The sequence below is a fragment of the Mustela lutreola genome, chromosome 10, assembly GCF_030435805.1.
Source record: "Mustela lutreola isolate mMusLut2 chromosome 10, mMusLut2.pri, whole genome shotgun sequence".
NCBI lineage: Eukaryota > Metazoa > Chordata > Mammalia > Carnivora > Mustelidae > Mustela > Mustela lutreola.
In genome coordinates this window covers 5742500-5759342 of record NC_081299.1, presented here as the reverse complement: position 1 = coordinate 5759342, position 16843 = coordinate 5742500, and the positions used below count along the sequence as shown (strand labels likewise).

Sequence of the window (16843 nt, the reverse complement as noted above, 5' to 3'; positions counted from 1 at the left end):
CTTGAGCGTGTGTTTCTTACAAAGGACATATTTTCTTACATAACGAACAGTTCAACAATCAGCTGTCAAAACCAGCCTCAGTACATTGTTACTGAAACCCCATGCCTGTTTAGGTAGTTGTTCATTTTGTGTTACATCTAGTAGTCATGTTTCTGTAGTCCTTTGCAAAATTTGGAACAGTTCTTCAGTGTTTCCTTGACTTTCATGACCTTGACCTTTTGAAAATTTACAGGCAGGTGGTTTTGTAGAATGTTCCCCCATTCATGTTTGTATGGTGCTCCCTTGTTACTAGATTCAGATGAAGGATCTGCTCATTGCATCTCATTGCAGGCATTATTCAATTTGTTCCGTTATTGGTGTTCACTCTGATTACTTGATTAAAGTTGGGTCTACCAGGCTTCTTTGCTTTAAAGTTACTTTTTATCCTTTGTAATTGGTGGGTATTTTGTGAAAAGGTGCTTTGTGACTATGAAAATACCTTGATCCTCAGTAATTGTTCAGTTTATTCATTTATATTTATATCAGCCTGGATGTATGGTTTCCTGTTTTATTCAGTGGGTTATAATACATTATTATCATTTTATATTTTGATTTTCAAATTGTTTCAGATTCAGCCAGTGGGAGCCTTTTCTGGATAGTTTCTTGTGTGTCTTTCACATGTCCCTGTCATTCTTTGAGCATCTTCCTTCGGGTATAATAAATTGTTCCAGACTTCTCCTCCTTAGAGGCAGCGATTGTTACCAATTTCTTGTATCTTTCCTGAAATGTATTAATGTGTGTACATTTTAGTTTTTGTGAATTTGATTCTAATTTTTAAAATTAAAAAAATTTCATTTAAGGCTAATATATATATATGAAAGAATAAAAGTTAAAATTGTACATACAGTTCAGGGAATTAACTATACATTGTATGTGTTCATAATATGTGTAGAGTTCTATTCACTAGTACTCATATCAAGAAATAAAATGCCAGGGTGCCTGGGTAGCTCTGTTGGTTAAGTGTCTTGACTCTTGCTTTTTGGTTCAGGGCGTGATCTCAGGGTTGTGAGATCCTGTGTCTGGCTCCACGCAAGCATGGGGCTTGCTTGAAATTCTCTCTTCTTCTCCCCACCTTTCCCTTCTCTTGAAAGAAAGAGAGAAAGAAAGGGAGGGAACGGAAGAAATGCTGTAAGCACTCCAGAAACTACCTTCCTGCCCTTTCCCAGACACTACCTCATGATAACCACTGCTGTGAGCTCTACCATCATAGTTTAGACCTGCCTGCCTTTGAACTTCATGTGCTGTCATACTTCTGTGTCTAGTTTTTTTGGCCATGCATATTGGTTATGAGATTCATCCATGTTTTTTTGTGTGGCAGTAGTTTATTTTCATTGCGTAATATTGCGTTGTATAGATATACTGCAGTTGATCTTAAACTGTTAATGAATATTTGGACAATTAGATTTTAACATATCTCCTTCAGTAATTGAGCAAATAAGTATATTACAAATCAGTAAGAAAATAGACTATTGAGCAATACAATTTAAAAATATGAGCTAATTCTAATAAACAACACTATACCCAGTGACTGAAGGATACACATTCTTCTCAAGTCCATATGAGATATTAATCAGAAGTGATTGTGTTAGATCTTAAAGCAGGTCTTAACATATTTCAGAGGAGTGCAGTCATAGAAAACATTCTCTGACCACAGTGGAATTAAGAATCAAAACCAAAATGACTACCTAGAAAATCCACAAATGTGTGGAATATAGTGATACATTTTTAAGGCTTAAATAAGAAATCACAGTGAAAATTAGAAAATATTTTACTTGAACGATTATTGAAATTATGACATATCACAATTGTAGGTTATAGCTAAAGCTAAACCCACAGGTAAGTTTTTAGCTTTAAATATATATATAGGAATGTAAGAAAGGTTGAATAAAATCAATAGTCTAGGTATCTGTATTAAGAAATTTTAAAAAGAACTTAAGATGAAACCCAAAAAAAGAAAGGGAATAATGAAGACAAGCATGCAAATTACTGAATTAATAAGGAAATGAAGGAAGATAATCACCAATTTCAAAAGTTGTTCCTTTGAAGTGACTGATAAAACTTAAATTCCTATAAAGATAATAAAGAAAAGGAAGAATAAAGACAGCAAGTTACCAATACAAAGAATAAAAATGGAATAATATTACAGATCCTATAGGCATTATTAGTAAGATATCAGAAGAACATTACGAACAGCGTTATACTGATAAGTTTGAACATTTAGCTGTGGCGTCAAATGTTCAGCGTAATTTAGGTCATTTGAATTGAAGAGTTTCAGGGGTGCCTGCGTGGGTCAGTTGGCAGAGCATGCAGCTCTTGGTCTTGGTGTCCTGAGTTTGAGCCCGATGTTGGGGTATTGTTTACTTCAACAAAAAAAGTTTCCTGTGCCTTAGGTAAACTTGCACAGACATGAATAAGAGTTCACAATTTATCAGGAAAATTTACGAGCAAATTCTGGTCTTGTGCATGGAGGTAATCTATTTTACTTAGAATGAATGAACTAGGGAATCGGTGACTCACAGAAGTGTAATGCTGAATAAACAGATTGCAGAAGTCAGAGTACAGTGTCATTTATGAAAGTGTAAAAACTAAAAAACTCTGTTATGTTTTTAGTGCCGTATGTGTATGAAGTAGAAGCATAAAGGAGTGTACAGGAATGAACAACAGTAAATTCAAGGTAGTGGTTCCCTCTAGGGGGAGCAAGAGAACCATGTCTAAGTGGACGGTACAGGAAGCTTCTTCGGGTTTGGTAATGTTTTATTCCTTAAAATAAGTTTCATACATAGTACATTATGTTTAAACCTACTGCCTGTGAAGTGTTTCATAATAAAGTCTTCAAAAGGAAAATAATAAAGAAGATAGAAGAACCTTTGGGTGTTCTTATGAACAAAGCTCAGCTTTAGCTGAGAGACAGAGACATATACGCTTGGGTTTTAGTGTTCGTGTGGATGGAGAAATTGGTGTATGGATTTGGCAAGGTTATTTAGACCCTTCTCTGTCTATATGAAGCAGTCAAGTCATATAGTAGATGTTTTCCTGCCATCCTCAGGTGCCTTTGGGAAGACTGCTAGTTTTAGGGAAAATAATACCCCAAAAGACTACGTATCGTATAAAAAATTACTTGCTTAGGGGTGTATGGTTACTGAATGGTAGGTTTCATTGCTCGTGGCTTTGTTTAAAACATTTAACCATTCATTTTTTTGACCTTGTTTTTAAGGGTGGAAGGGTTGCAAAGGGTCTCCATTGTAACATAAGCTCTATCAAGCCTGGGACTTTGTTAATCTCTTGTGAATCCTCATTGTCGGTCTCTTGAGCAATGTCTGATAGAAGCAATGTCTCATAGAAGCTCATTAAATATTGGTTACATGATTTGAGGAAAGTATACTATAAAACTAATTTGAAATTATTTTCCTTTATTATTGTAACTATGATCACTATAACCGCTATCTATGTTCTGGAAATTTTAGGAGACCATATAATGTCTCAGCCCAGAACTTTTATCTAGTAAATTATTTGATTTTAAAGAGTTTGGGATTGTTGTTTGTAGTAGTCTTCAACAATAATTAGGGGAAAACATCATAGCCAACTCAGAGTTGTTTCTCTCGTATTCACTTCCGTCTGACTTGAGATGGAGGAAGGAATTTAGATTAGGATGTTTCTTTTATAGCTTTCACTGGTGCAAAGCTTTTTTAACATCGCAGATTCATCACTTCTAAAAGAAGGTAGTCTTTTTGTGGTAATGGAAACATTCCCTATCTTGATGGTGGTGATGGTTATAAAACTAATTGAAACTGTAAATATGTTAATTTTATTGTGTATAAATTATGCCTCAATAAAGCTGATTTAGAAAAAAAAAGATGAACCAAACCCAAACAGTAAAACAAAACCCAGAAGTTAAAACTCGTTCCTCAAAAAGGATAGAGGATGAGGATTTTAAAGAAAAATGTCTTAATTAAAGGAAACTAACATTTATATATATTGTGTTAGTGGTTGAATGTGATGGGGAATCTTTTTCACCGAAATTAAACTATTTTAAAATGAACTGTGGCTCTCGGGTCATGTGTTCTTTGATTTTTTTCTCTCTTGTGTTTTGTGTGTGTGTGTTGTGGTTTTTTTTTTGTTGTTTTTTTTTTGGAGTAGCATTTCCTCAGTTTAGCTCACACTTGACTACACTGATGGATTATCTGGGGATTAACTAACCCTTCTCATTTCCTGCTTTCCATTTCTCCTCTCCAACAGACCAGTGGGCCTTTGTTGTCTGGCATGTGGACTGAGATAAACTATCAAGGCATGTTTGTATTAGAAAAATGGTTGTAGATGGAACAGTTATAAATAGACTAACAGGTATTAAAGGTTAGTCTTTGTTTAGGTTTAAATCAAAAGGAGAGAAGAATAAGATGTTTAAGACAAGACAGACAAGTTCACGTCAAATGAACTAGCAAAACAAATTCTCCGGGTTCCTACTGATTTTTTCTTTTTTTTAACCAGACTGTTTGAATTTGTATATTTGCAAGTTGGAAATGTTTGCCAGCTGTAACTGTTTTCCTGTTATTATACAGGCTGACTTTATTTACATCGATGGTGATTTCTAAGCCTATATCAGTGCTCTTTGAAAGTACAAATACTTAATTCTAAACATCTTTGTGTTGCTAAAAGGTATTTTGCTGCATTACCAGCTCTATAGTTTTGCACTTTAATTCAGAAAGCAAAGGTACTAAAAGGTTATTACCTAGAAAGGAATATTGCTGGAGTCACATAAAATAAGCATGTCCATCTTTATAAAAACTGATGCTTTTGATATAGTACTGTAAGCTGAAAGTCCTTCATTTTTCTTTATTAAAAATTTAGTGTTTCATGGTGCTACTTTCCTGGGGTAGGAAGCAGCACCACTTTTGAAATGGTCACAGACTTGCCTGGAATTTTGGATGGCTGCATGAAGTTATTGGGGCCACGATTTTATACTTGCACACTTTCAACTCTTATAGGCTCACCATTGTTTTAAAGTACAGTTTTTTTTAAAGTGTAGATTTATGCATTCTTGTTTGAATCAAGTTTTAAATATTCTTGATATAATGAGCTCAAATTTTACTTTTTCTTTTTTAAAGATTTTACTTATTTTTTAGAGATAGATAGAGCATGAGTGGAGGGGCTGGGGAGAGGGAGAAGCAGGTTCCCTGCTGAACAGGACCCTGGGATCATGACCTGAGCCAAAGGCAGATGATTAACCAGCTGAGCCACCCAAGTGCCCCGAGCTCAAATTTTAGGAAGAAAATTACTTTAAACTGAAATGACAACCTTCTTATCTAGATTTTCTTCCCTTTAAACAAGAGTTTAACTTCCTGCTCACTATTGGAATGACTGATTGCATAAATAATAAATAGTCTTCTATTATTTTTTAAAGAATTTATTTATTTATTTGAGAGCACAAGCCGGTGAGTAGGGGGTGGGGACAGAGGGAGAGGGAGAAGCAGACTCCCCACTGAACAGGGAGCCCAATGTGGGGCTTGAGCCCAGGACTCTGGGATCATGACCTGAACTGAAGGCAGATGCTTAACCATGTAACTTACTGAGTCACCCAGGCACCCCCAATCTTCTATTCATTTTTTTTTATTTTGAAAAAAATGTTAATTAGATTTGATTTGTTTGACACAGAGAGAGTACAAGCAGGAGTAGAGGGAGAAGCAGACTTCCTCTCTAAGGAGCCTGATGTGGGGCTCAATCCCAGGACCCTGGGATTATGAACTGAGCTGAAGGCAGACTCTGAACCCACTGATCCACCCAGGCACCACACACCCCCTCCCCTAATCACCTATTCTTAATAAGTATCTTACTTCTAAATGAATGCGTGCTTTCAAATCTCCATTCATGGTTCTGTTTGGGGAGCATGATTACTTACTTCCATGGTATAAACTACTAGCATCAAAAACGAGGGCATCTGGGACTTTCTATAGCTTGTTCATTTCATTCCAGAGAGCACCTCTTCTCAGATTTACTCCATGGGCAGGCAGGGTGAGACTGTTTGCATAATTATGCGAAGATATCATTTGCCTTTTTCATTCTCCTTTCAGGAGTATAGAGTGGAGTTTTATAAGGGCTAAATGATGTGTAATTTTTCAGTAGATTGAATGTAACTATCTGATATGAGAATCTGTTATCTTAAGCCATACATAAGAAAATGTATGTATTGGGGCTCCTAGGTGGCTCAGTGGGTTAAGCCTCTGCCTTCGGCTTGGGTCATGATCCCAGAGTCCTGGGATTGAGCCCTGCGTGGGGCTCTCTGCTCAGCGGGGAGCCTGCTCCCCCCCCCCTGCCCTCCGCCTGCCTCTCTGCCTACTTGTGATCTCTGTCTGTCAAATAAATAAGTAAAATCTTTAAAAAAAAGAAAATCCTACCTACAGAACGCCATTACCATTAACCTCTTAAAGCACTGACCAGTTACTGCTATTAACCTGCAGCCTCTTCTAGCCACCCTCCAGTACTTCCTGCTCTCCCTGCCAAATTCAACATTTTCTCAGCAACCACAATAAAAAAATCTTAAAAAAAAAAAAAAAAGAGAAATGTATGTATTACTTGTTTCCTAAATTTTGTTTTAAATTTTGTTATTTTTAATGTTTTAAAAAAGATTATTTATTTATTTATTTGACAGACAGAGATCACAAGTAGGCAGAGAGGCAGGGGGAGGCAGGCTCCCCTGAGCAAAGAGCCCAATGTGGGGCTCAATCCCAGGACCCTGGGATCATGACCTGCGCTGAAGGCAGAGGCTTAAACCACTGAACCACCCAGGTGTCCCTGTTATTTTTAAATTTTTTTAAAAAGATTTTATTTATTTGACAGAGTGAGCAAGAGAGGAAGCACAAGCGGGGGGAATGTGAGAGGGAGAAGCAGGCTTCCTGCTGAGTAGGGAGCCCAACATGGGGCTCGATCCCAGGACCCTGAAATTATGACCTGAGCCGAAGGCAGACACTTAATGACTGAGCCACCCAGGTGCCCCAATTTTAACATATAGTTAGGTTATTATTGTTAAATGATTTAGTAAAAAATACCTTGAAAAATTTTAATTTTTATTTTCCAATATAGTAAATATTGATAAGATATAGTCCACATAAACAAAAGTTCTTTGAATGCCTCAGTAGTTTTGAAGAGAGTAGTCTAATGAGTTTGAGAACCACTTCTATAAAACATTTGTTGACTCAGTGAACTCTTTTCAAGATATTTTAGCATCTGTTTCTAATAACAAAATCTGTGTGATGTGCCTTTAATCATGTTAGTAATTTTTGTTTAAAAATTAAAGTGATCAGGGACGCCTGGGTGGCTCAGTTGGTTGGACGACTGCCTTCGGCTCAGATCATGATCCTGGAGTCCCGGGATCGAGTCCCACATCGGACTCCCAGCTCCATGGGGAGTCTGCTTCTCTCTCTGACCTTCTCCTCATTCATGCTCTCTCTCACTGTCTCTCTCTCAAGTAAATAAATAAAATCTTTAAAAAAAAAAAATTAAAGTGATCATTTGTTTCATTTGTGAAACTTCCAGAGAAATTTGGAAACCTATAAAAATCCCAGGTTTTAACCCCTCTTCCTATGACTTCCTTTTCACCACTACGCCATCTGAAACTGTTGGTTTGTGATAGAGCTCTCCAACTTTTCCTGGCTAGGTCATGTAGAAGAAGTGAGTAGCATCACTGCTGCCGTCACAACCATCAACAGAGAACAACCAAAGTATTGGAAAGATGTCAAATTTTATATCAGCTTGACTTTTTAAAAAAGAAATTCACCAGATTGTTTAATTCCATTTAGTATGGATTAAAGGCAATTTGGCAGTTTCTTAAAGTGCTGCCTGTGAATAGCTGTTTTTTCCTCCATTGTGGGGGAAATATTTGGAGCCAGATAGAAAATTTGTGATTATAAATTTATCTGATAAAACCATAGCTACTAGAAAGAATACTGGCTTTTAGTAAGGAATTTATTTTGGTTTGGACAGTAGATGTTGATGATTTAACTATAGAGTCACAATATATCTGTGAAATTTCATCTTCCTAACTTGATCCTGTCAACCCAAACTTGAGACCTTTTATTTATTTTTATTTTTTTTTAAGATTTTATTTATTTGTCAGAGAGAGAGAGTGAGAGAGAGTGAGTGAGCGCGTGTGCGCACAATCAGGCAGAGTGGCAGGCAGAGGCAGAGAAGCAGGCTCCCTGCTGAGCAAGGAGCCTGATGTGGGACTCGATCCCAGGACCCTGGGATCATGACCTGAGCTGAAGGCAGGGGCTTAACCGACTTGAGCCACCCAGACATCCCACTTGAGACCTTTTAAATCCTGAATCTGACATTTAGTATTTGTCACGATAATATACGTATACATGTGGGAAATGACAGGAATGCCTGGTAGTTTGGTATATCTCTCCCAGTGTACAGAGTTTCCCTTTAAGTGTAGCTTACTCATGTGTATATCACATGAACTTGTTATTTAGTCTAAGAAGACAAGGAAAGTGGACACCACCTGCCAACCCTGCCTGCTATCTTACAAGGGAGGCCAAGAAGTAGGAGTCTTTCCAGGTGGCACCTGTGCTCAGTTTTGGTCTCTCCACTTCAAATAAAGGAATCTGTTGTCTCAAAAATTGTATTGTTTCTATACAGTGTAATCCTAGATAGACAGAAAATGCCTTAATAAACTTGGATTCCATAGTTAGTAGGTGGCAGATGATTTCATTTTCATGTACCTTTTTGGTCCTACCAAAATATCGACTGACTTTTGTCCAGATTAAACTGTAAAAATAGGGGCACTTGGGTGGCTCAGTGGGTTAAGCCGCTGCCTTCGGCTCAGGTCAAGATCCCAGAGTCCTGGGATCGAGTCCGGCATCGGGCTCTCTGCTCAGCGGGGAGCCTGCTCCCCGCCCCCACCTGCCTCTCTGCCTACTTGTGTCAAATAAATAAATAATATCTTTAAAAAAAAAACTGTAAAAATAATTAACCTAAAGACAGAAGTTTAATAAATAAGACATCATCAAAAAAACTGATTTTTAGAAATGCTTTCTGATCATTAGAGCATAGGTTTCAGTACACTTTTGGTTGCATCATCTTTCTGGGGATTTATATGTAAACAGTTACTTGCACAGCTCGGTTGTAAACACTGTAAAATTCATCTTCACTCCCAGAGAACCACCTGCTTGCTTCACCTGATTCATCTGATACAAGGTGGTTTAAATCCTCTTACAGGATCTAGATGCTGATGCTATCTCCTGAAACATTCTTTTGGAGTGAGGTGCCGTGGGTTTGGAAAATGAGCTTGTAACCTTGATTCTGGTGCCTGCAGCCAGTTCACACCTTAGTCAAATGGATATGTTCTGTCTCTCGGTTTCTTTCCTCTATTTATTTATTTTTAAGATTTTATTTATTTATTTGACAGACAGAGATCACAAGTAGGCAGAGAGGCAGGCAGAGAGAGAGGAGGAAGCAGGCTCCCCGCTGGGCAGAGAGCCCGATGTGGGGCTCGATCCCAGGACCCTGAGATCATGACCTGAGCCGAAGGCAGAGGCCTTAACTCACTGAGCCACCCAGGTGCCCTTCCTCTATTTATCTTTAAAGAGAGTTTTCATTATGCTAGTTCTGAGTAGACTCCTTTATAGTCCCAGGTTATGTCCATTTGGAAATGCCAATAAATAGTAGGCCCTGACCACATTGTCTGCCCCTTCTCCCTTCCCTCAGAGTCAGAAATATTGGAGCCAGTAAGACTGTGTCCCCAAGGTCTTTTGAGGGCAGTCTTCCCAATAAGCATGTCTTTGCAGGTGAAGGTGGACCCAGCAGGATTGGAATACCACTTTCAACTTCATTATTATTGTTACTATATTATTATTATTCTTTTTAATTGTCCCCCGCCCCCCCTTTAAACTGAATGTGTGGAACACTGAAAAAGCGGATATTTTGTCTCTGGCGGGTCATGACTGCATCCCCCTTCGCCCCAGCTTGGTGTCCTAACACCCCTTCAGTTTGTGTAGATATATCTGAAATATACAGTAAACCTTTAATATTCATATAACTTTTTAAAAAAAAGACTTTATGTATTTGAGAGTGACAGGGAGAAAGAGAGAGGGGGCAAGGGAGAAGCAGGCTTCCTGCTTAGCTGGGAGCCCCGTGCAGGACTCTTGTCCCAGGACACCCGGGTCATCACCTGAGCCTAAGGCAAATTCTTAACGACTGAGCCACCCAGGTGCCCTTCATATAACTCAACCTTATCGCCACATTGTGGAAATGCATGAAAAGTTTCTTCAAAAGGTATTTTCTTAAACCATCTATTATACAAATAAACTTCTTTTCCCCAAGTTTCTGGAAAAAACTTGATTCGCTATTTTGGCTTTCGAAAATAAGAATTTTGGTCTGATTTCATCTGACTCTGAATCTAGATTTTCCATTATTCAAAATGCAAGCTCTCAAGAACTGAGCAGTTAAAAATTTGAAGGAAGGGGCGCCTGGGTGTCTCAGTAGGTTAAGCCTCTGCCTTCAGATTAGGTCATGATCCCAGGGTTCTGGGATCAAGCCCCGCATTGGGTCTCTGCTTGGCAGGGAGCCTGCTCCCCCTTCTCCCCCCTCCCTGATTCTCTGCCTACTTGTGATTTCTGTCAAATAAATAATTAAAATCTTTAAAAAACAATTTTTTTGAAGGAAGTTCCCCAATTATTACCTCTAGCAGATTGTTTTGAGTTTGCCAAGTTTTTAATGTGATGGTATCCATCTTTATATCTTGTTTTGTTGTCTTTGGCCTGATCCTCTGTCATATTTGATAATGGTGGAGAGATAGTGGGACTTGTTTGGAGGGCTTTCGGAGCCCAGATGATATCTACCAGGAGCTGATAGGTGATTGATGGGATAAAGAAAGTCTTTCCTATATAATGCAGGTGAATTTAAAATTATTGTTGTTCCCATCCTGCATTGGGGTCCTCCTTCATATTGTATAAAACAATCTATGCATTTGTCCTGTTGGTCATGTATGACCACACCCCTCTATACTTCATTTTTTAAAAAAATATTGAATTAAAATATTTTTTCAGGTGATATCAAGACTGGTCCTAGAAAGATTCAGATTGGCTATTTAATCAATGGAAGTACTTTATTAATAATCATGAAAGATCTCTAGGAAGGGAAATTTACTTCTTGACCTTAGATCTTAATGTTTATTTGGGATGGTCACATTCTGTGCTGCTGATAAAATGAACCAGTCCCTGCAAACAAGCAGCTTCCTGTTTCTCCTGGTCTACCTTTGTCAGTTACCTCATCCTGAATGTTTAATTTCAGTTCTGACTTTTTAGTGCATTACTTTTCAACCCATTGTCTGATATTCATTGGCTCTACAAAACCTCCTATTCTGTTCCCAGGCACCCTACATTAGGCTTTTCTAAACCCAAGTAGAGGTGGGTTTTGTCCTCAGTTAAATTATTTCCTTGGATTTACATAACGTCCCTTTTTTCAGAGAAATCCAGGCCAATGATGGGGAAGAATCCATTAATTTAATCCAGAATCAGCTGCTCTCCTTGTTTACACAGTCATCCTGGGAAACCTTACTGTACAGCACATTGGACACGTTCCTAAGTGTGGTGTTTTTTCTTAGAGCTGGTGCTTCCTGCTCCCTGTACAATCGGTCAGTCAGTTAGAGCTCTCTCTCTAAGACAAAATGGTGGGAAATTATTTACTTCTCCGTGGCCTCTTCTCTGTACCCAGAAATATACCCCAGGGTGCCTTCACAGGTGAAGCTTCTCACCACTTCCCTCTTCATCCAACATTCTGTTAAAATGTATCATTTATAACCGCTTTGACCTTTATGAAATTGTACAGTTCATCACTAGTTGGTAATGAGGCCTGTTTGTTAAAAATGCTTGATCTGCTGCCCAGATTGTTGCAGAAGTGGAGATTCTCCCCCCTCCCTTTGCTACGTGATTTATTTTTATGTTGCTCTTACCAGCTTCAATTTCAGTCTGTGGAAAAGCAAAATATTTAAGTAAACTTTGTGTAGCTTCATTCCTGTCTGCATTGGCAAAACAATGGTAGTGATAGCGAGCACTTTATTGAGAGCCAGTTCACTCTACTCATGTTCATTTACTTAACCCTCACGACTACGTGTGGTAGCAGCTGTTACTTCCCCTCATTTTATGTTGGAGAGAAGTGAGACTTGGAGAAGTCATCTGCCCAAATCAACTTGCAAAACCTTGATTCATACTTAGGTGGTTTGGGCTAAATCAGATGATCTCTAAGCTAACTTTTATTTTTGGTTTTCTGTGGTTCTGAGCAGCCGTCTTTGTCTAATGAATAGCGGGAAGAACTCGGAGATACCCTGTGGTTAATACTGGGTAGCATCTGTTTCTGAGGCAGCTTTGGGAGCGTTGACTGGTAGTGGCGGGTGCGCTGCTCTCTTCCCTTTTGCTGTTCTTCACTGCCCAGCAGCTCTGGGGAAAGATGGCATTTTAATTATTTGTCAAACCTCTTTAGGATGGTAATGTTAGCTGATGCCATTATGTTGATGTAGAGAAAACAGGAGGGGCTCTTCCCAACCCCACTTTATCTACTGGTTTTGTCTGGGGAAGAAATCTAGATATAAGCATATAAAATGAAATGTGATCCTAGAAATAAAGTTCTCCCCTTCATTTGTCAGATGGCCAGGAGACTCTACTAAGGTTTTCCCCAGCTGACTAGTGATTACAGACAGGACTAGAAGGCTAGATTATTTAATTTTAGTCTAGTACTCTCTGAAACAGCACACTACTTCCTTTTATAGATGTTTAATCTTTAACTTACAGGCCTGTTTAAGAAGCTTATATCTGGTACAGCTACTTAACGTTTGTTCAAAACTTTTGTTTACTTTGAATCTACCTTTTGTTCTGTTGTATTAGGAATTAAAAGTCTGGAGGCTTTTTTTTTTTTTTTTTTTAGTGCAATGCTGCCGCTCTCTGGTGATTAGGTAGTACTGCATTAAGATAGCCAATAGGCTTTCAACTGTGTTAACTGCCTCTGGTATTAGGAGTTACGAATCTAGGTACAGATAACCAGAGCAGTAGTTTTGTGCATGTGTGTGATCATTATGAGGGTCGGAAGTTAACATAGGTATTAAACCTCAAAGGGTAGCCAGAATTGCTGGCTTGGTTCTGAAACATAGACATTGTATAGTTGCTAATTAAGGTACGTTTTAAAGCTTATTTCTGTTGTCCCTCAGGTTTTCAGACATCTTAGGTATGTTAAAGAAATACATGGAAATATAGATTTCAGAACATGGTTGCTAAGACTGCTGGTAGATCTGAACTCCTTTGAGCCTTGTTAAGTCGTTCATTACTGCGAGCATTGAGGCGTCCATTAGTAGTTAAGGGACTGCAGATCCCTGTCATCTCCTGTTCTCATTAGAAATAACTCTTGTGATTCTCAGCAAAGTTCTTGACATTTTTCTGTGAAGCACCGGTTATGGTCACCTACTAACAGAAAATTGAGTGCCTACTCAGTTCTGGACCCTTTTCCATCTTTCTTCTTCTTCCAGTCATCTGTTAGGTAGGTTTCAGTATTCCCGTTTTACAGAAAAGGGGAGTCTCAGAATATCTTATTAACATGCCTCCCATCCTGTATCTAGGAGGTGGTGAAGAGGGGGTTCAAATCCAACTTTTGGCAGACTTCACCGGGCTCTTACCTACATTCCATGTTCTCTTCTGGTAGTACTTGAACCAGGTTTTATTCTCACCATTCTGGTTCAGCTTTCCTTAAAGAGGAAACTAAACTGTTAGACCATTGGCTTTCAACTGGGGTCGGGGGAGGGGAGTAATTTTTTCCCCTCAGGGAGCATTTGACTATGTGTGGAGACATTTCTTTGGTTGTCTCAGTGAGGGAGGGGTGCCCTAGCATTTAGTGGTCGGAGGCCAGGAATGCTGCAAAGCATCCAGCAGTGCACAGGGTAGGCCCCCACGATAGACTCATCTGGACCAAATGTTAGCAATGCTGAAGGTGAGAACCTCATGTAGGACAGCGCATTAACTTTGGCCAGTTTATTCTTTGACCTCCAGACAGCTTCCGCCCCTCCCCCTGGTTTGCCTCATCCTGGCGGCGCTGTTTATCACTCTGCCTTGGAGGGAAGCTAGTCTTTTAGCTGCTTTCTCATGAGCTGGTGTGTTGTCCCTCACGGCCTGTGTATTTGGTCAGCAGTAGAGATCGAGAGCCCCACTTGTCCAGAGGAAAACCCACTAACTCTGCTCTGTACCATGCAGAACACTTTCCTGTCCCGCATGCACACGGACTGTGGGGATGTCTTGTGCTTCCTCCCTCTTTACTCCAGCTTTGTGTCTTCTTCAGGTCTCCTTTGCCTAGAAAGAATCTGTTGGAATCTTTCCCATCTCTCGCCCCCACCCCAGGTTGGATGTTATCTCCTTCATAATCCTCTGCAGGGAGTAATTACTCTTGTGTGTAAAGTCTTGGCATGGAACGTTTATTCTTTTTATGTAACACTGATTCATCCTCGTTTCCCACCTTTAGTATAAACAGCATAGAATAGAAAAGAGCAAAGTGGATACAAACTAGCATGTATCCATTAAGTAGGTTTATTCTTTGTGTACAGTCTGTTTTATTCAAACCAGTAGTGATGCCCTGTTTCTGTAGGCCTGTGTGCTTGACACAGTTTTTAATTATAAAGTATGAACCCTGGTGTTGGTGATAACTCGCTGTAGATTAGCACTTCTTCACATGGGAGTTCATCAGGACTTTTGGCGGTTCTTTGTTTCTAGTAGCTTAAATGGCTTAAATATTTTAGTGAAGGTTTTTGTTGGTTTTTTGGGGGAAGCCTTTCTGGCCTTTTAGTAAAGACCATATACATACCTCTCATTTAAGCAGAAAGCATCTTACTTTATTAAAGAAGACTCCTTTGACATATTTTAGACTTGGTCATCTCCTTCATAAACCTGAGATGTGTCTTGAATTTTACTTCTGTTTCATTTCTGACTCACCTCTGACTTGTGATGAGAAGGTAGACACTGCTAAGAGGAATGATACTGCATTCACCTTGGGGAGGTGTCTTAAGGCCCTCACCTGGGTTATGAATTATTTTATGAAGCCTTGGGAAGCCTTAGTACACTGCCGTGTTCAGCTCTTTCACAACCAGGTGCACAGAGACATTCTCCCTCAGGCTGTAGACCCATAGTCTTCAAGTAGACATCATTTCCTCCTTTAATCTTTGAATGAACCAGGAACAAAATTAACTTTTGGGGATAACATGGCTCAGTGTCCCACAGACTCTTAGGGGCCCCTGATCATCATAAAACTCTATTATTCATACATATTTATGGACAAGTTGATCCATTCTCTGGAAATTCAAAGATAAATAAGATAGGGTCCCTGCTCCATGGACTGCTGGTACCTTTACCACGGCCCACAGTTGATGTGTTAGTTGGCTGCATAGCAGTTCCTGCAAGTCAGGTGGCCGAACCGGGGAGGGGGATGTAGTTCAGTGTGGGAGATTGGGACACCTTGGAGAGACAACTTTGTGCCACGCCTTGCAGGGTAAGTTTTTTCTAATTTATTGCCCTTTAAATGGCCTGGACACTGTGCTGACAAAATTTACAAATTTTTAGCAAAATGATTAAGAATTCAGATAGAAGGATGTGTTCATGTAGTTTTGTATAGTTAATGCTAAATAACACAATATTGAATGAATTAGTTAATCAAACTCAGGAGATGTATAGGTTCATGTTTGGTTTCCTTTGGTTTCTTGGAATAAGTGTTTTGAGCGACAGGATTAGAGGGTGCTCTGGCTGGGGTTAAAAACACCTTTGACTTCTTCATTGACTTATGTATTTTTGTGGTCCTGGTGGTAATTGTGAGTTCTCCCTATCTGCCTCTCCACCTGTTTACAGGGGCTTTTGATCATGGGTATGGTGTATACCTCTGGGCACCCGGAATCCTGTTCCTAATGCTGTTAGATTTTCCTTTTCAGAGTAAGAGGGACCATCTACTCATGAACGTCAAATGGTACTACCGCCAGTCTGAAGTTCCAGATTCTGTGTACCAGCATTTGGTTCAGGATCGGCATAATGAAAATGGTAAATAAGTCCTAGTTTGATTTTACATTTTCTTAGCTTTGGACAAGGCTGTTTCTAAAGACATTCACTAAATGGAGATAACCACTATGAAAAATTGTCTCTGAAAAAGCTTTTCACAACTGAGGACATTACTGGAATATTTATTTATTTACTTTTGCTGAGTTCTTTCATTATTTTGCATTAAAGAAAAAAACAAACAACCACAGAGATGTGCCAATAACATCTTCCCCTTAAACTTGGAGTGGAGAGAGGTCTCTTTTGGAAGTAACAGTAATTTCATTTTTTAAGTTGCTTTTTCTCCCCTGATGATGAGATAATAATACTTCAAACATGAAGGTTACATTTTATTTCTTTTTTCCTTTTCAATAATCTGTGTGATTGCACTTCTGCATTCAGGACTGTGAACTTCAGTTTTGAAAGCATGGCTTTTCTGAGTGGTTTGGAATTTAGTTTGCATCTTGACTTTCAGAATAATCAGGAAGGTAGTTCGGAGCATCTTTTATTTTCTCTTCCTCTGGCATTGTAGTTTCTACCTAATAATTTTATTGGCACATGAGATATGCATATAAAATGTGTATTGCATTTGTTCAGATGTATAATTGTGCATTTTTATTGATTCTTCTGAGCAGTGCTGGGCTTCATGTTAGCTGATACACATTTGTTACCCATTAATCAAAGTGAGTTAGAGTTTGTCACTCACTGCCCACTTTCAGGTGAGGAAAGCAAGGTAGAGATGCTCAAGGACTTGCCAGGTG

General features: G+C 39.1%; 1 protein-coding gene across 3 annotated transcripts in view; it reads left to right on the top strand.

The window, feature by feature from the left end:
• RERE (arginine-glutamic acid dipeptide repeats) overlaps positions 1–16843 on the top strand; it is a 422365-nt gene that overhangs the window by 238839 nt on the left and 166683 nt on the right. For all 3 annotated transcript variants that reach the window (XM_059138457.1, XM_059138460.1, XM_059138459.1), the window contains one exon: positions 15983–16088. In XM_059138457.1, coding sequence (XP_058994440.1) covers positions 15983–16088 — 106 coding nt within the window. The remainder of the gene's footprint in view (positions 1–15982; positions 16089–16843) is intronic.